The 20,062-nt window shown below is 40.1% G+C and overlaps 1 protein-coding gene across 1 annotated transcript in view; it reads left to right on the top strand.

The window, feature by feature from the left end:
* The window catches only part of LOC121949338 (transmembrane protein FAM155A), a 93,046-nt gene extending 73,861 nt beyond the window's left edge, over positions 1-19,185 (top strand). The window contains exons 2-3 of the mRNA XM_042495001.1: positions 12,634-12,805; positions 18,337-19,185. Coding sequence (XP_042350935.1) covers positions 12,634-12,805; positions 18,337-18,638 — 474 coding nt within the window. The 3' untranslated portion in view covers positions 18,639-19,185. The remainder of the gene's footprint in view (positions 1-12,633; positions 12,806-18,336) is intronic.
* The last annotated feature ends 877 nt before the right edge of the window (positions 19,186-20,062 follow it).

Raw genomic sequence — 20,062 nt, 5'->3', positions numbered from 1 at the left:
CTGGTAAATTTAGTGACTGCAGGCTGGATTCTTTGAGAGATTCAGAGTTAATAAGGTTCAGAGTGAAACCTCTTATCAGTGGAGCTGGCCTCTACACAGGGTATGTGTGCTTGTGTTTGTGTGTGATGTATTTTAGCAGCCAGTCTTGGGTTCACAGCCAGCTTGTTGCTGGACCTGTCCAGACAAGACCTCCATTTTCGTTACCTCCTCAGCTCTGGTAGCTGCTCATCTGATAATTAAAAAGTTGATATCGCTGATTTTCTGCCGTGTTCAAGGAGATTGCCCATGATGTATGTAGTGTACGTGCATTTTTATATGTTTGTTTGCACTTTTATATGCAATAAGGATACATAAATATAATTTTTTTGTTTTGCTCCAGGCTTCACGCTGGCAGCACCTTATTTGTATTCATACGAAACGAAATCTTCTTGCCTAATTCTCATACTCACACTACAGTGCATAACATACTTCATCTCATTTTAAAACTACACAGGACAATAATGTATGCCCTACTTCCATAATCATATTGACAAATATTGTTTATAAACACTGAATCCCCTAAATCATATACAAAACCATTTAATATAATATACAGTATAAAGGGGTCATTTCAAGGAGACAGTGATGTCATTGCAGACAGGAAATGCTAGAGAAACGGGTGAAGTATTTGTGTAGTTTTTATATTTATTATAAGATTATTCTATTTTACCAGCTCAAAGGGGATTTGGGAGACTGAGAGGTTGACTTTTAAAGTTCACATTAGTTATGGGGAGGTTGGAATAAAGACAAAAAGATTAAGGACACACAGTTTCTTGAATAGATTCACTGCAGTAACTCCATCTTACAGCACAGCAGCTCTGGCTACAAAAGAATGAAATTTTAGCCATGTTGCAACTTTGTTAGCCTTGTGAACGTAATTGAACTTATTCCAGTATCTTTATATGAAAAGAGAGGATAATGCTGATTTCAGCAGAAACAACAACTCAAACAGGACGTGGACACACAGTTACTGTATGACCTTGGAATTATTAGGTTCTCTTTACACAGAGGAACAATTTTGATGAAAAAAAAAGCTGACAGTTTAGTCTTAAACTGTACACAAAATCAAAGTATTAATTACTGAAGCGGAGATAAACTTCAGTGACACCCTTTGAAGATCCTTCGCTCCCCTCGCTCTGACTTTATCTTTCATGCCTGCACCAGATAAACACGGATGGAATGATTTTCTTTTTATGAAGACGTGAATAGCAAAACATCTGAGGGGAGCTATTAAAGGAAATGTTTGTGTATGTGGATTCTCACATATGCATATGTTTGTACTGTGCCCATTGACCTTTAAAACAAAAAGGTATTTAACTGACCAATGTAGGGGCACATGGGCTCAGTTTTAAGCGATCTGATCCACAGGACCTGAAAAGGCTGGCCTGGCCGGGGGAAAACTCTCTAATAACAAGCTATTGACAATTGTAACTCTGTCTCTGTGTTCTACATGTGTGTCTGCTTTGCCTGTAAAAGAGACAGAAAGAGAGCAAGCTAGAGAAATAGCACAGGAAAGCTAGAAAGAGAGCACAGTGTGTGTCTGAAGGTGAGTGTGTATATCTGTTATGTCTCTGCTGGCAACCTTGCGCCAGCCCCCCCTTCCAGGCCATTTTTCATCCAACTGCTGCAGTACACACTGCAGAGGGAGACAAGGGGGGAGTGAGGCAGGGTGGGGGGAGGCATGTATAGCAGCAGGAGAGATAGCAGTTGCGCGAGGAGGAAGGGATTTTCCTGTGATACTGTGCAGTTATGGTGAACAGTTGTCTGTTGGTGGGATTACTTGCAGTGTTTAACAGGTTTGCATGGCAGGGGGATGCAGGAATGGGACGCCACAGAGGCAGAGAGCTGAGCTGCAGGTACACGTTACACATGCATACAAGCATGGCCCAGTAGAGTTAACAGCAGGCTGTATGACTGCAGTGGGTGTTGATTCATCACTCTCACTCACAGTAGGCCCATCTTGCTGATAATTATCTTTGTCAAATTAATTATCAGTGTAAGTGTCAGCCTGACAGTGCCGATGAATTACATCCAGATAACCTCAATTAATCAACAAAATGAGTTTTAGGGCAAATGTTTTGTGCATATGGATATGCTGCCTGTAGAAAATGTCCTTTTTCTTCTTCATTCATCTTCATCCTCGCATTCAAAATGTCTCATCGTCGCCCCGTTCTCCGACACTCTCTCCGTCTCTGCTCTCTGTCTCTGCTCTCCGTATGCTTGTAATAGAGGAAGTTTAGGAGTACCAGGAGCACCAAGTTTCAGTACAGAGGGAAAATCTTAGTGTCCCGACCTCTGTTTTTAAGACTTTTCTACCTGAGCTGTTAACTTCACGAGACATTTTGCTGTATGATGTAGGGGCAGCAATATCTGTACCAAAGTTCATGGCACTCCATCCAGTAGTTCAATCAGGAGAGACTTGAATTGATTTTTTGACATAGTGCACAAAAGGAAAGTTGAAGAAATATAACAAGAGACTTTGGCAATTACACCCCATCATGACCCCCTTAAAAACATGATGTTTTTAAGGGGGTAGTGGTGCCATGAGCTGTTTAGGAATATCCACTGATGATGGAGTATAGACACTGGTGGTGGTGGTGAAGGGGCGAAGAGCAATGGCTGTGGATCTGCATGAATGTGATGTGGAGCGGACTTCTGATGAGCTCAGAGGAAGGACCCATGGGTGCTGGTTGTGATGAAATGTCGACGTGAGTTGAGGATTGCATTGACTGAAATGACAGCTGACAGCAGCAGAGAAGGCAACAGTTTTAAAATTTGACAGCAACAAGATGACTTGCTTACTGAGATTGTGGCAAAGCCTGATTGGTGTAACTGAAAGAGTGAACGCCCTCAGTAAACTGATTGAGTTGGAGTGGGAATAAGGACAAAAAGAGAGCAAGAGAGGAAAGAAAATGAATAAATAAAGAACGCGTGAAAAGAGTCTTCCTGACTGAACTGCTGCCAAGTCTCATTTGTTATGTCAACCTGCTGGTGCTATAGGGCTTTTCCATGTGCTGGTGTGGCTTGACCTGGTTTGACTCAGCATGTCAGCCCAGAGTGACATCTCCATGCAGCAGGGTTACCTGCTTGAAGGTGTGTCTTCAACTGATGAAACACTTGTTCTTGTGTGCTTTTTTGAATCTTTGAACCTTTGAATGTTTTTCTGTCTGCCACGCTGGTGTTATTGTGGTCAACAACTTTATTACTGTTGTCAGAGATTGTGAATTTTCTTGTATGGATGTACATCTCCCTCGCAGGGCATACAGTGTCTCAGAAACATAGATGTAGTGCTGCAAGGGAGCACCCGAATGATGCTCCACCAGTTTTTTCTCCAAGTGAGGAATTAGAATATTTGCAGTTGGCATTATCCAGTCAATAGAAATTTACATTTTTTCATATACATTTTTAAAGCAGCAAAGCGTCATGCAAGAGTGACAATTTAAACAAATGCAATGGTCAAAGCTGTCATAATCACTTTTTAACAGTGTTAATAGATTCATGATGTCAAATCATTGACAAATAATAATTTTTGCCATAACCGCGCACCCATAATATATATATATATATACCCAACTCTGTAGATGGTCAGTTTAAAGTGGTAATTGACATGCAAATTGATCCGGCATGATTTGACTAAGCACGGACAAAAGTGCCAGGGAAATATATATATTCTCTAAGACTTTTGCACTGTTTTTCATCATATTATGCTGATAATAATGATGAGGCCCATGAGACAGTCTGCTTGGAGGTGGTCAGGTAAATTTTTGGCCCAACTCTGTAGATGGTCAGTTTAAAGTGGTAATTGAAATGCAAATTGATGCGGCATGATTTGACTAAGCACGGACAAAAGTGCCAGGGAAAGTCTGAGGATCAACAAAATTATACATATTCATCCTCTAAGAACCATGAATATCTGTACAAAATGTAGTGACAATACATAAAATCTAGAGCCAGTGCCTAAAAGTGTGTTTATTTGTGAATAAGGCCCAAATTATAAATCCGATGTGAAATACTTCCATCTTCACTTTTCTCACACAGTTCATGATTATGAATGTGTGTGTGTGAGGGGAGCTCAGTGGTAACTTTATCATCTGGTCTATTAGCAAGTCTCGGAGGCTCACACCTGCACCACCTGACACGCTCTTGTAGGCAGTGAACACCTTCTGCATGGAGGAAATTCATTCTTTCATTATTAATTCACACACTGCCATGACCGTATCTTTCATTCATTAATTTTTCATGCATCCCTGTACCGCTGCTATTTTGCGATGCAGCACTCATCATACTTGTTGTATTTTTCCCATCTTACATCGAAACATGGCCCAGCAAATGTCTCAGAAAAACAGTCTGGCGAACTCGGTGCAGTCTGTAGTCTGAGGTTACTCTATTTTTACACACATGTCCTCCTCTGTCTCTCTGTCGGTTTGGATATATCCTCCTTTTAATAAGCTCACTTAACATAATACTGTATGTCCTTGGTGTGTAGTAATTACATTAGCATGGCTTTTGTTTGCCAAATGAGCAGCCCATATTAAAAGGACATGTTTAGTAGGTTGTGATTGCGTGTGTGTGTGTTTTTGTCGTGCATCTGCCACAAACAGCAGGTGGGTCATAATGAGAAACCAAGCCTCATGTGTCCACACAGTCATTCAAATATAACATGAATGTAATTGAATAGGTGCCTCTCAGGGAGTTGCATGCGTGCTTTCTGCGCCACTTCTCTTTTCAATCAATGCTTTGTATTGTGGTTTCAGTCTGCCGGCAGCCTCGCTCATCCTTTTGTTTTAAACTGACATTCTCACTGTCTTCTCTTACCACCTTGACTAAAACCTTCCTGATTATTTCAGTCGGTTTTTGAAATCATTAGTTACATTTTCTCTTTATTACTGCTGTTGACATTGTTTGTGTGCTCACCAGGTGCTGACGCCTTAGGCTAGCCACTATGCACACACATGCATGTTTTCACTGCACATAAAAGGAAATGCACATAAATACTTTGCAGCCAATTAAATGTTATCTGCTTTAGTTAGCAGAGTAGTTCTGCCATGATATTGATTATACATGCGCTTTTCTAGCAGAGACCCATGGTTTGTTTTGTCTTTGTGTTTGAGTTCACGCTTGATTACATTCATTGACGTACCTACGTGTTTAGCCATGCACGCCCGTTTGTTTGTACATTTGAATGCGGGTGTTGTTTTACAGATTATATTTTGTGTAACATTTGCGATTTGACCCTTCAGCCCCCATCTTGTGGTGGAAATCCCATGGGGAATTGCTGCTGCTGCTGGTGTAGGAATTAAAGCGATAGTTTACATGCTGGCTCCTACTAAAGAACAACCTCTATTTGACCCCTTACATCTCGGGCTGCCTAAGTGTCACTGCCTGAATGGACTGCTCATTTCATCCAACACTGTGAAGAGCTTACAGAATGATAATCTGTGCTTCTGTGGACTTGGTGTAGGGAATTACATTTTCATCAGTGGACTGTATACAGTACATAGGGTCGGTTAAATTCATTTCAATACTGCTGAAATAAATCTTGAAACATATCTCTTTGTTTATACTCCTGAGTTCACTTACAGAGTTTACCATTTCTAGTTCTTTTAAGCACTCAGAGGGAATAGACTGAAAATGTGTTTTTCACCTGTTCTTGTTGACTGTAAAATAGGGGACATCAGGCCTGGCTGTCACATGTTTTACTTTCATTTTAGCCCTTTTAAGACTGTATCATTATTAGTTTCCCTTTCCATTTGTAATGGAAGCCTAAAATGTCAGGTGGGAATTGAGCAACCTTTCTGTCCTTAAGCTTATTCTGTTTTAAAATATGGACTATCAAATATGTCTTGTGCACTTGTGACACCCATGCCCAACGTCAGGTTGTTGTCACACACAATGGGGTTGGTTGCCCCTAAATCAGTATAATAGAAAAAAAATAGAAGCAATATTTTAAATGATTTTAAAATATTTAATTTTATTGAAAATGTTCAATAAAATACAACAGCCTAACCGGCTTAGACATTGATAGAATATGAGCAACCAACCCACAAGAAAATTTGATAAGTATCCCTAAATATAATTTTTTGCTAGCGACTAAGCTATGTTGTAGCCTAGCTAAGAAGAAGCATATCTAAAGCTCCTCCTTCATGCTCTTTAATGATAGTAATAAGGCCTTTTTTAAAAAAAAGTGCACATGCTATAGGGTCGCTACAAAAGCTGCCTTTGTATTAGTACACAAAATCAAATAATGGTGGCATTATGTCGCTCCAGTGTTCGACTTTAGACGGTATGCAGGCATCTCACACGCAAAAGACATGTGACAGGCATGTTTAACGCAACGGCGTCAACCTCTAATGTGACATATAACATATGCGTCAGCAGCACTTTCTAAACAGTTACAATAGCAGTTAATGTCAACAATAATCAGCTACCATCCTTGTTATATGGCAGCTGATCACGTCCTCTGATTAGAGGGTAAGGAGCTCCCAAATCTTATTGTTTTCCCAATTTGCCGACATTTACTGCTGCTGGTCTTTTCTTTGAGTTCAAAGCTAATGCTGCTAACTGCTTTACTTATGGTCGCGCACATGTTCCTGTCCAGCTGGCTGTCCCTTTTACATGGACGCAGATTCATGATTGCACTTTTAATTCAGAACGGTGAGGTGACATAATGGTGCTTTATTCCTGCCTTGAACAAGCAGTGTAAAGGGGGCTTTTGTTTTATTATTAACCTACTGTGCAAAAGCCAGAAGAGAAACATAGAGGAGCTGAATGCATTTTGAAATAAAAAGTACTCAAAGTCCCCTCACCTCAGTGTTGAGTGTCTGCTCTTGAAATGACCCTGTAGTTGACCTCTGATCCCAATTCTGAAAATTACAGCATGAACATTTTTAACAGCACTCTCTTGGAATTGAGATCGAATGACTGAGACAATCAATCATGTTCTTCCTCACTTTCTGCAGCAGGCCACCAAATAACCTTTGATACTGGGAGACAAAATATGGGTAATCAGTTTGAACCAGCATATAAAAATAAAATACAAAACTTTATTTTCCTGTAAATGTCTAAGAAAAAGTAGGAGGTGCGGCTTAACCTCAATTAACAGCATTTTCAACATTTCCTTATGTTTTTTTTACACCCATGCCCCAGTCTGACAAAAGTTAAAAGTATGCTAATGCCAGGATATTGTGATGTACACTTGTCCTGGTTCATTATTTAAGCTGAGGATCATTTAAATAAGCAGAGCAGAAAAGAGGATAAAAGAAAAGAGGATAGCCTAAATGCATCAAAGCAGTGAATGGCTTTGTTAGTTGTAATTGGCAAGGCAGCTCATGAGACTCTGTTTATGTGCCTCTTTGTACTGTACTGTGCAAATGTATGTAATGTTGAAGAGAAATGAGTGGCAGTAAAGTGTTGCTACCAGCCCCCTCAGCCTCTCTGTCAGCAGTTTAGCTAAAACCACAAGTCCAGATAAAACATTAAAGACGAGGCACTGACAAGGCAGGGCCATCCGGGGCCACTTAAAACCAATACCACAGGGCAGGGTAAGGCCTTCCATCAATTACAACCTTATTAGCCCAATCGTTATGAAATAATCCAATCCAGGAGACAGCTGAGTGTCAACTCTGCAGATCACTGAGGCAAGAAAGAGCCGGGAGGAGAGAGGGGCATAACAAAATGTTGGCAATACAAAAAAGGCTATGGAGTTGACCTGAAGACTGTATTGTAGAATGAAATAAATCTTTTCCATTGCCTTTTTTCAAAGCAAACTAGTAGTTTTCCCACATTATTTGAAAATTCATTTAGTAGCTTTTTCCTGTGTGCCTCTTTCAAATACTTCACAGGAAAAGCAACATCAAACCACGAGGCCTGTGTTATGAGACTGTGTCTCAGTTGCACCCTGAACGGGAAAGGTGACACAATGACAGAAGTTCAGCTAGCAAAAGCGGATGGGAGATGTAAAAGGAAGTGAAAGGTGACAGAAAAAGGAGAGTAAAAATTTGAGAGCCAGCTGGCTGACCTCTAACTCACTGAGTCAGTGATTGAGGAGAAGGCAGTATTTTACTCTCCCCAAGGGGCTTGAGAGAACACTCCAGACTAGAAAAAGTTATATAAAGGAAAGAAAGACTCAATCCTGCCGCTATCTCTATCATGACACTCCTATCCCTGTCTCTCTCACTCGTCGTCTCTATCTTCCTCTTTGAGATTTGACAGCAGGATGATAAATTACCAGTCATGCGTCCACAGAAGACTGATGGTTGAGGGAGTGGAGATCTCGTATGCAGCAGCGGTGGGCCTCACTAACTGGGACTGAGCGCAAAAGGATATGACTGTGTGGCAAAGGGCCAAAAAGAGCTGTGGTTTCTACACCACAGCTGTTGCATTTCAAACAGATGTTCTGAAGACTGGCGGGCTCACAGGGCACGCCTGCCCTCATTTTTGTTCTAGTCATGTGGTCTAAGTGTCACCTAGATCTGACCTACTGTAGTCTTTTGTCCTTGTGAATAAGCAGTTCAAATACAGTGCCAGTACATTCAGTGCCATAGCCAAGCTTCCCCTGGCAAACCCCATCCGGGACACACACACATTATTATTGTGATTCTAATTATTGTTTTACACAATAAAAAATTAAATTAATAATAATATAAGCTACTAGTAAAAGGATACAGTTGAAATTTTCTTTTTTTTTTCTTTGCCTTAAATGATTTTTACCATTTCATTTTCTCTTACTATAATGCTTTTCTCATACACGTCTTGAAATTTGATTTTTATGCCTATGTGTCGACAATATTCATGGCTGCTTTCGGGTTGTCTGTCTGTCCCATTTCTGTGAACCCAATATCTGAAGAACAGCTTAAGAGAATTTTTTTTCAAATTTGGCACAAACGTCCACATAGACCTGCTGTGATGAACTGATTAGAATTTGGTGGTCAAATGTGACCTTGTGTCCAACCCATCCTTGTGAATGCAATATCTCAAGAATACACTGTTAAGAATTTGGTGGTTAAGTAAAGGGTCGAAGGTTACAATGACATGTTTTTGGCAATAATTCTTAAGCTAATTATGTTGATTTTTTGTGCTGCCAGGGGGAAGATGCTTGTCAAACATCCATGTTTTCACAGACATAAGATAGGGGGCAATTTGGTACAATCCTTTTTTGGCAGCGCCCTATGTGGCCGCCTATATGGTGTATAGGAAGAGCCGCCACTAAACACTGATTTCAATTTTACTTTAAGGAAATGTGACACGGGCGGGAAAATGGTTGCCACACTCAAGTCTTAGCCAGGGGGCTGCTTGAGGCATTGTTTTTAATGATAATCTTGTTAGTTGTGATGTTATTCATTACTCAGCTTTTCATTTTTTGATTCATGTCCGAGCCTCAGTGCAACCACACAGACCTTGACTTTAACATTGTTCCCTGAGATTTTGCTGAGTAGGGTAAATGTCTGATAAATACCAAAAGAGGCACCACTTGACACTCACTGCCAGTGACATTGTAAGTGAAACAGGGTGCGTTGCTGCATTTTGCGCTGTTTGTCTTTATCTCCCCATGCTGACAGCAACAGGATGAGAAGTTGTCCAAACACAGGGAACAGGAGGACATGAGGTGGAAAATGTGTTGCACAAGTGAAATGCAAACAAAAACAAAAAACGTGTACTCTCACTCATACGTGGATGCTTATATTCACACATACACAGACGCACAGCATGTTAATGATTTAGAAATAATCATCTACTGCTGTATGCACAAGATGTGACATCAGGCCACATTTTAATTTGTGACATTCACACAGTGATAGACTAGAGAGAAGGGCAATGTAAGTGTGTGTGTGTGTGTGTGTGTGTGTGTGTGTGTGTGTGTGTGTGTGGTGTCCTCAGGAAGCAACCTTATCTTTGACTGCAAATCTAATTATTGGCTCACAGCAATTTACTGTACAACATCTGTGCATGTGTGCAGAATGTCCGTATGTGCACGTGTTCAATCATGCATAAAATATATGCCTCTCAGTCTACAATGAGCGTGACAGATGACTCAACCGAGCAGTCATGTTATGTTGAAGCAAGATTTACATAATGATATAATGGTATGATAAATTTCAGATGCTAAAAAATGACATCTCAGTGTGGCCATTACAAGCACAAAGGATACGTGAGTACCAGACAATAGGTACTTGTCACAATAAAGACAATTGTTAAACCTCTCTTCATTATTCCAGCAACATTTTGACTTACAGTAATATGCCCCCACTCTAGTTCTGAATAATTTACTAACATGAATCAAAGGCAGACGATTTCTAAGAATAGTTTCCTGATGCATTGCATTTTTTCCTCCTCATTTGAATCACATATTGCTTTTTCCTTTTCCTATTTATATGAAGACTAATTTGTAGAATGACACACAAGTATATACTAACGCTGTATTACAGAGCAGTCAAGAAACATCTTTGTGTGGAAAAGGGTAGCAACATATGAGATTTTCATAATAGGATAACAATCTCAGAAAATATATCAGTTTTAGTTTATAGTTTTACACTATCATCATCTCTTTATCATTATTATTCATATTATTGTTGTTGTTGTTGTTAGTAGTAGTAGTAGTAGTTGTAGTAGTAGTAGTAGTAGTAGTAGTAGTAGTAGTAATTGTATTATATCAGTTACAATGTCCCTTCATTCATCAGTCTCAGCCGAGTTTGACAACCAGATGCTGCCCGACTTTTTCCCTCTGGCATGCAGAGTTTGAGCTGATGCTGGGCCAGGTCATTTTTAAGATAAGCGCCCAATGATGGGAGTGTTGGCAGCCAGAATCCGGACAAATAAATTGGCCCGAATCTGGGGCGTCATTCATGCCGAGTCTCAGTTGAGTTTGGCTATCGGATACAGCCTGACTCTTTTCTTCCAGTGTGTCGAGTTTGGGCCAGTGCTGGGCCAGGTCCTTTTGGCTCCCTGGAGAGTGAAAACAGAGGGGGGTTTCTTTTTTTTTTGGTTGAACAAGCACTTTATTATAATTGAAACCAGAGTGAGCGGGGTTTGGCCCTCTTTTCTGCCTTACATTACGTACATATTATGAGTCACATTCACACATTTACACACATTTGCTCATTGGTGGCCGTGGCAACCATTCAAGGTGCCACCTCAGTTTTAAGACACTCACATGTGCTCAGACACTGATGAAACAGCTTTTGGGACCAATTTGAAGTTCAGTATCTTGCCCAAGATTGACATGTTGACTGGGGATCAAACCACAAGCCTTCCGATTAGTGGACGACCCGCTCTACCTCCTAAAATACAGACGCCCATATTGGCTAGAATGCAATTATCTACACTTTAAATAATAGTTCAGTTCAGAAAGCAAGTTTTTACACTTGCATACACTTGGTTAGCTTCTTTTACATTTATTACTATATTTCAGACTTTAAGTAATCATTTCATTTTGTGTTCTTGTGTATATCTCTTTTTTGATCTGTAGTATTTATGTTTGTCATATTAGCTTACACATTCGATCTCGCTACATTCTTCTCTTTCTGGCACACACACACACACACGCGCACACGCACACACACACACACACACACACACTTGCTTGGGCACAACCCCAATAGCAACATATACGGTGATTATCTATGGGGGAGTGATATGGTTTAGTGCGCTGTTTTTAAGCGCCATGATTAACTTTAACAGGTGCTAGCTTGCCTTGCTGTCCCTGGAGTGTTTCACAGGAAATACCAGCTAATTGCTGCAGGTGATAATACCGCACAATGAAGCCGCTAGCTTATGACATGAGAAAAGATAAAGGTGCTAAGTAGATCATTTGTCCCCACTTGTAGAGTTGCTAAAATGGGTGAGAAAAAAACAAAGCAAATTATAGCACACAAACATCAACATTATGAATGCAAGTCCTGTTTTTATCATGCATTTGAAATAATCTCACATAAATAATTTACTGTGCAATTCCTTTTTAAAGGGACAGTTCACCCCAAAATAAAAGAAATACATATATTTCCTAATACCTGTAGTGCTAATTATCAGATTGTTTTGATGTGAGTTGCTGCTAGGAGTGATAGGAGTGATAACAGGTTATCTTAAATCTTAAATTATTATTTTTGGTGTTTTAGGTACTTTTATCTTCACATTAAGATTGTAGATTACTCAATTTTACTCTTATAAAACAAGTCCCAGGTCCTATAGTGCATCACATTTTACTCAGGCTGTGTATAGTGAAACATCCATGTATTTGAGGATCACTGCAAACTAAAACCTTCTCTGAAAACTGTGAAATTTAGCTGCGGCACACACTGATGCAGTTGTTCTGAAGAGGAGGTTGGGTAATACTGTACATTGACCGACAAAATGATAACTGCCCAGCAACAGTCACATTCATTAAACAGTGGATTTCAGGATCACCAGGATATCTGCTCAGTCCTGTGTGAATCAATAGCTGCAGAGGTCACGGATGATGCACATACATGTGAGAGAGTGCATGTGTGTGATTGCATATCATCTGATGCAACCCTCCCTAATTCATCGATATCCTCTCTCTGCACCCCCTCCACCTGTCTCTCTCTCCCCCCTGCCCTCACCTCTCTGTCTCCTACCTAGATGGTTTATAAGCCCTGGCTGTGTTCTCAGTACTTCCAGACCACCCAGATGCACTGCAGTAAGCGAATCCCCTGTGGTCAGTACTGCCTGGAGGTGCAGCAGCGGTGCCCCTTCGTCCTGCCCGACAATGATGATCTCATTCATGGAGGCAGCCCCAGTTTTATATGCACAGGTACAAAAACTAATAATCTCACACTTTATTGATTCATCTGTTTTTATTTACCTCCTGTGTTTGTTTTCTTTAAACCCTATTTTAAAGATTAGCATCACATGCAGCTGCCCAGTCTAACTTTAGTGCTCAACAACCTTAGTGAGCAGTTGAAGCAAAGCGCTTTGTTGACTGTGTGAGGGATGAAAGAGCATTACTTCCCTAAATCCTGGGATTCAAAGCTACGAGCAACAAGCTTCTCCAACCTTTTCTGCTTCTTTCCATCCTGTGTGCTATAGATCATGTTCTTGGCCTGAGTAACTTATTTTTACCCCAACCTCTCCTTTTCAAGTGCCTGATCGAACACAGTTACAATAGCAGTGGTAGAAATCTTTCTCTGTGAAATGGGACAATCTTGATGGTGTTTACGTAAACAGACGCAAAAATTGTAATACAGGTATAATCACAACATTTGCCTGTAATTTATTTGATTGAAACAGAAAAGCATCGATGCTAGCAACAAAAATTGCTCTGGAATTGAATTAAGTTTCAAAATCAATCAACCCATCAAACAAGTCATCACATTAAAAAGAATAATGCCTAATACTAGGCCAATAGCGGTGCTCTGTCGGCTAAAATCAGCAACCTGTGCTCTTCCCCTGCTATTCTGCACTGATATCAGAGGAGCAACTTTGCTCCTTAAGTCAAATCTCTTATACCAAAGAGGGGTATGCATCATGGATATATGTTAAAATGTGGGACTGTCATGCACAAATCAGCAACAACAATGTAATATTAGCTAGTTGATGACTTTAGACTTGACTTGACAAAATCAAGATTTGCAATTCGTCTTGGACTTTAACACCAGTGACTTGTAACTAGTCTTAGACTTTAGCCTTTTGACTTTTAAATACCTATAACCTCTGGTCCTGCATGTTTTGGGTCTCTCCCTGCTCCAACACAGCTACTTCAAACATCAAGTGGCTTCAGCAGTTCATAACGAGCAGATCATTTGAATCAGCCGTGTTGCAGCAGGGAGAGATCTAAAACACGCATGACTAGAGGTACTTGCAGAAAGGTTTGAAAAATGCAAGTCCAAATTAAAAAGTATCATTTAAAAATGTCAATTCTTGGATCAACTAAATGTTATTCATTCCCAGTCAGTCAACACTTCATTCTCCAGATCCACTTTGTTTGAACCAGTCAGCCAGCATCCAGTCAAGCTGCTGGAGAGAATAGTTACTGAGTGCCATTTGGAAAATTCAGTACCAAAGACAATTTTGTTTGCATACAAAAACAACGGGTGGTAAACAAAACATTAATTTCAGCATGCAAAATGTGTAGATCGAAAAATGAGTTGCAAATTCCAACAAACTTTTAACAAATAAACATGAATTTTGTAAATTTAATAGATTATTAATCTGATGTTAAAATGATGTTATATTTGGTAAAGAGGTCATTGTTACTTGCTTAGGACTTGAACTCAAAGTTTAGGACTTGCGACTTAACTAGAGACTTGTCAGTGTTAAGTTGGGACCGACAAGTCCTGAGTCAAGTCAGTTTGAGTTGGGATTTGAGTGCAAAGACTTGACACTTACTTGTGACTTGCAAAACAATGACTTGGTCCCATATCTGACCCTAATACATGGAAACAACTTTCAGATAATACAATGAGTATTATAATTTAAAATCTTTATTAACAAAGAAAATACACATGTGGGTTTCATTAGTTGCCTGAGCAGCCATCTGTCCCATGATTTCTCATAACACTTGGTTTTGGGTGTGCATCTGAAAAAAAAAAAAAACATCATTTGGAGGGCCATTTTGCTGTAACCCTTCACCTTACCCATCTATCCCAGGAAAACTGGAACACCCTACCCCTAGACGTGAACACACAAAACGGAGGGGTAAATGCTAAGTGGCAGAATATTGAAAATTGGGATAAAGTATATCTGCACAATGATACTTGTTCAATGATACTTCAATAGGAGACAACCCTGTGACGGTCACACAGTGAACACTTGTGACATTACAGTTACAGGATGTTCTGTGTTTAATCACCGGACTAACAGGGTGATACACGATAACAACAAACTGTAGCCAATTTTTCACAGCACCAAGTGGCAGCTGTACAACGGAGCACTGTTTGTACTGCACTCTGCGGGTCAGTGCTTGTGCCTATTTGCAATATTCTGGGCACACACACACACACACACACACACAATCTGAATCCTTAATAAATTGTCGTAACAAGACTTTTGTGTCCACATACATGAAAGGTGAGTGAGCGAGAGCATATTAACACTGTGTGAGCAGATTTTGTCCCCAGAACATGATTAATACAAACACACACACTCACATCACATGTTGATGGCGTCCTCTAGTGGTCATATTGAGTATCAGGTTACATTCATGTAAAGTATGACAGAAGAAACTCAAAATGTTTTTTTCTCATTTGTGTAGGCTTTTCTGTTGATTGTTTGGACTGATGCTATTAATTCACTAAACAAGGCTGCGCTTGCTGCTCTCTGAAGTTAATGAATAAGACTGGCAATATTCTGTTATATTTTTTTGTTATTATCAACAAAAGACCAGAACCAACACTTTGTTTGTTTGTCTGTTTTTTAAATAGTCATCGAAGCCTACCTGTAGCTCTTAGCCCCATACCTATTCCTTTCACTGGAAGAAATCTTCAAAAATAGCTTACATATGTATTTACAATCATTGCCATATTTTGGAGAAAAAAAATGTATATGGCACTGTTACACCCCACCCTTGGGCGGCCTTATGGGGCAAATATTCCACCACTGACCCAAAATAACCATATAAGACACCTTAAAACAATCAAATCCACGGGAAGCAGCTCCTTCTCAGGCCAGGTGCACCTCTAGAAGTGATGCACCTCGTTAGGTGATGCAGCACACCTGGGCAGAGCTGCAGGAGTAAAAAAGGGACAACACCAAAGAACATATACAGCTGAAACAGCCGTAAATCTCTGCTCTGACGAAGGGCACTAGAATGAAACATGAGCGTGTTTGTTTGACATGGCCAGAATAAATTGTGAAATTGAGTTTAGGCAACTTTGTCTTGATCTGTGTGTGTGCTACCTCTTAACCTTTGGGTATTCAACATTAGAAATACTTAAGATTTTAAAGGAGCGTAGACATTTTTCCAGAGCAGCTGGGCAATGTGTTTTCTTTCTCAAATGGTACTTAGGGAGTAAATAGTACATTTCTTTGGGACTATTTTCATCTGTGGATTAATACACATTTGCTGCACTAGTTAGTTCATATGACTGTGTAAATGGGGATTGAGTCAAAAATTTACTAGAGTACCTTTGTTCATTGGAATGAAGACATTTGTCTCCCAGTGTAAAAGTGCAGCTCACTGATGTATTATAAATACTTTTTGGGCAATAATAGAGATCTGTGGCACATAAGAATAAACTATATGAGGCCTTGACTACATAGTCGGTACTTGTTTTTGGATCATTTAAATGGTTTTAGTCTTTCCATGGGCTTTGCTGACTAAACGGTAAATTGAAAAACTATTTTCTTACTTGCAGTAGAAAGGTCTTACCAATTTTAAATGTACATTATACTCTGTGCACACACGCTGCTGAATAAGTAAATGAGTGAGATGACAGCAGCTGTTGCAGAACCACAGGCTGCATATTTTACTTCTGTATGTGTGCATGTGTGTTTGTTTTGTCACTAACTCTGCAGATGTGGTTGCTTTAAATGCAGATTTATCAGAAACTCGCTGTAATTGCATAGTTCCTTTTGTCACAGTTAAGCTGTTGACAGTCAAACTGTGCTGAGTGGGCACACACCTCCTCAAAGTTCACTCCTCACATTAGCATGCACACAGGCCATGACAAACCACCCTTTTAATGTCATGTGAGAGTGTCAGATCAGCTGTTTGCGATTTCAGTTCAGAACATTATGATGCATAATCTTTTCATATGTATTTTGTCTTCCATGCTTCTTAAAAAAGCACAAAATATGTATATATTTCTGGAAAATTTCGATATGGAACCCATAAATCAAAACCACTTCCATAGTGTATCTGTAGACCAAGCAGCAAAGGTAACAGTAATCACAGTAATTTATGGGTTTCTGAACAGAGTAGAAAAGAGATATTAGAGGTGCAGCATTCAGAATGGAGAAATCACACATTCATTACAACCTGGTGAGACGACTCAGTACACTGTGGCATAAGTGAACATGAAGAGAACAAAACACAAACAAGAACACATCATCACATTTAAATATCACAAATATCTATACAAATATCACATATGTCACATTTAGAAACTCTTGAGTAGTGGAAAAGAGCATTATCTAACAATTATTGTCAATACTGATTAATCAACAAGTGATTTGGTCTATAAGATGCCACAATATATTAAGAGCCCAGTATGACATAATCACGCAGCTAGTTTAATCTTAATCTTTTTTTGCATTTATGCTTGAAAAAGTGATTATTGACCATATTGACGATTCTATTCTTTTAATTTTCTGTCAATTAACTACACAAATAATTGTTGAATCTCTCACAGGCTCCGCCCTCTTCTGGACTCAAAGGGTAATACTCTCCTCTAATCCCGAGCATACATTTACCTACTGAAATGAGCAAAAACATAGCCACCCAATCAGGGCCAAGCGGCAACCGGCGGCTGAAAAATGAAGCCAATTTAGAAGTACCAAAAAGAGCAGTTCATCGACCGGCCACCTGAGGCCAGCTTCAAAACAGAGTAAATCCCACCCGCATGTTAAAATGCCCAACTTTACACCAGAAATAAACATGTTTACCGCTCGGTACAAAAAGTGGTTTACATTTACTAAGGCTTTAAATTATGTCAGATCCGCCTCTTGCTCCTACAAATCTTCAACTCCTCCAAATTTAGAGGAGATTTGCGACTGCTGACACGCTGAACTCGAGGCTTTAAAACGACAGTCCACAACCACTGGGTGACATCACGGTAGCTACATCCATTATTTATACTGTCTTTGATCAGGACGTGCTCGCCTGAATATTTGTGAAGCCCACAGTTTGTATGCAGCAGCAGCAGCTGGGCCCCCAGGTAGAGGACTTTGTTTGTGCTTACAGCACTAGAGTTAAAATATTGTAAACTTCATCTTGGCTCCAGCTGCAAATGAAACACAAAAGACCTTTTTTAAGGGACATTTAAAACTAATGAGCATGTGCAGATGAAACACTTTTTGTTGTAAAATTTGGTGATTTTTTTTCTGTATTTGCTTGTGTTTTCTTACATTGCAGTTCACTGAGTTATTTGAGCCACTGTGCTTTTAAACCAATAATTTCAAGAATAATCAAGTTTATTGGGAAAAACTATCGTTATTATTGTCATTTATGTGTTTGGTCCTCAAAGCAGTGCTTGTAGGTGAAGCCGTAAAGCAGCAATACTCTAGTCAAAGGTAGCAAGTACAGGATTAATAAAAAAAACGCTACATGCAAAATCTTTCAGACAAAATGTGCACTAACTGTTTATATCTCCGCTACCGCTCTCTTCCCCCCAAAACAACCCCCAGGGCTGCTGGAAGACCATCCATCAGGTGTTGACCCGGACTCAGAGTGCTGTGACGTGCGGTGGGACTTGAAAGTGGACAACCGTTCCCGGGGGACCCTGAAAAGAACTCACCCGCCATGCCAGCACCGTACCTCCCTCAGCTCCTCGGCAGCCTGCAGACTGTGTAACAGCCGGCTCAAACTCTGCCTGCTGGTCCTCGTCCTCCTACACACTGTTGCCAGCCTCACTGCATCCCACAATGCAACAGGACTGGGCCTCCCCGCCATCACGCCTCTGGAGGAGAGCCCCGCCAACGAGGAGTGATAGAGCTGCCAGGAGGAGGTGAGGTTGTTGGGGTGGGGGATTCCCCTCACCATGGCAACCAGTGTGGAAAAATACAGCTACAGTTGTGCGAGCGGCTGGCGCTGTGTGCCTGTGGACATTCTGTAACGCTTTCTGGCAAATGGAAAATGTGGGACGCTTTGAGACGAAAGACACACAAATCAATCAAAACAAATAAATAAGTAAACAAACAGACACACTGAGGGACTCGACCAGTCCCTCAGATAGAAAGGGGACAATGCCACAGCCTTTGTTGAGTGGGAAGGTCGGCTTCCCCATGGCTGAGTTTCTCTCACTACGCTTTTTTACACTGTGTTCCAATTATTGGTTTCTGTTGCACTGGCTGACTATGGAATAACACAATCATATTCTCTTTCTAATGTTCATCCTTTGTGTTTGTTTCTGGGTCTCTCATACAGGAAGAAAATGTGTTCTCTAAATAAGACAGATAATGTATAAAAAAAAATTAATTAGCTGCAAGTTTGTGTGTGAGATGGTTTGTGTTTCTAGATGTGCGCGTGAGTATGCGTGGGCGTGTGTGTGCTTGTGTGCATGTCTTAAAACGTGTGTGTGTGTGTGTGTGTGTGTGTGTGTGTGTGTGTGTGTGTGTGTGAGGAGGAGTGTGTGACACGTATCCTTAAAGTCTAGCTAACAGGCTGGTGCAGCGATAATGTTTTTATGGAGCCCCCCCCACCACCACACCCAGATGTCACTTAGCTCTGCCATGCTGGTTTGTTGGCCACAATCCCATTAAAACTTTACTGGGTTTTGAATGTGGTTCTGATGTCCATAATAAGCACTGTGTTTAACACAGGTTTATGGTCCTACACTTTGTTTCATGAGATAATTTTCACCTATAAACACTGTTTTAAAGGATCAAAACATTTCTGTAATTAGCATCAGTAAAAAGCTAACACCCGGCTAAACTGTGAAAAACAAACAAGATGCATTCCTGCAACATCATTAATATTTCAGTTTTATTACAACTTGGAGCCTTTTTTTTTATAGTTTTGACTGTGGTGCCTGTTCTGGTACTATACTCACCATGTTTCTTGCTTTCTGGGAATGGGATGACTCTGATAAAATTAGGTCTGACAGGCGAAGAGACAAAAGCAATCAGTTTAAACAAGCCCAAAGCCAACCAAAAAAACTTATATGGAAGATAAAGTGAACGCTGAGTATGTATACACAGTTTTCTGTGCCAGATATCAGCTGTTAACGTTTTGGAGTATGATTTTATCACAAACAATAAAACTGACAGCCAAAACTATAAATGTAAGACCCAAGCACTATTAATCCAGACTGATTGTTTTAGATTCAGGCACTATGATAGGGCAGAGCCAAGTCAACAAAATCTGAATCAAAATGATTTCACATTGACAATAAATCTGAACTTAAAAAAGTTT

The sequence above is a fragment of the Plectropomus leopardus genome, chromosome 10, assembly GCF_008729295.1.
Source record: "Plectropomus leopardus isolate mb chromosome 10, YSFRI_Pleo_2.0, whole genome shotgun sequence".
Taxonomy (NCBI): domain Eukaryota; kingdom Metazoa; phylum Chordata; class Actinopteri; order Perciformes; family Serranidae; genus Plectropomus; species Plectropomus leopardus.
This window is presented reverse-complemented; position numbering and strand designations above follow the sequence as displayed.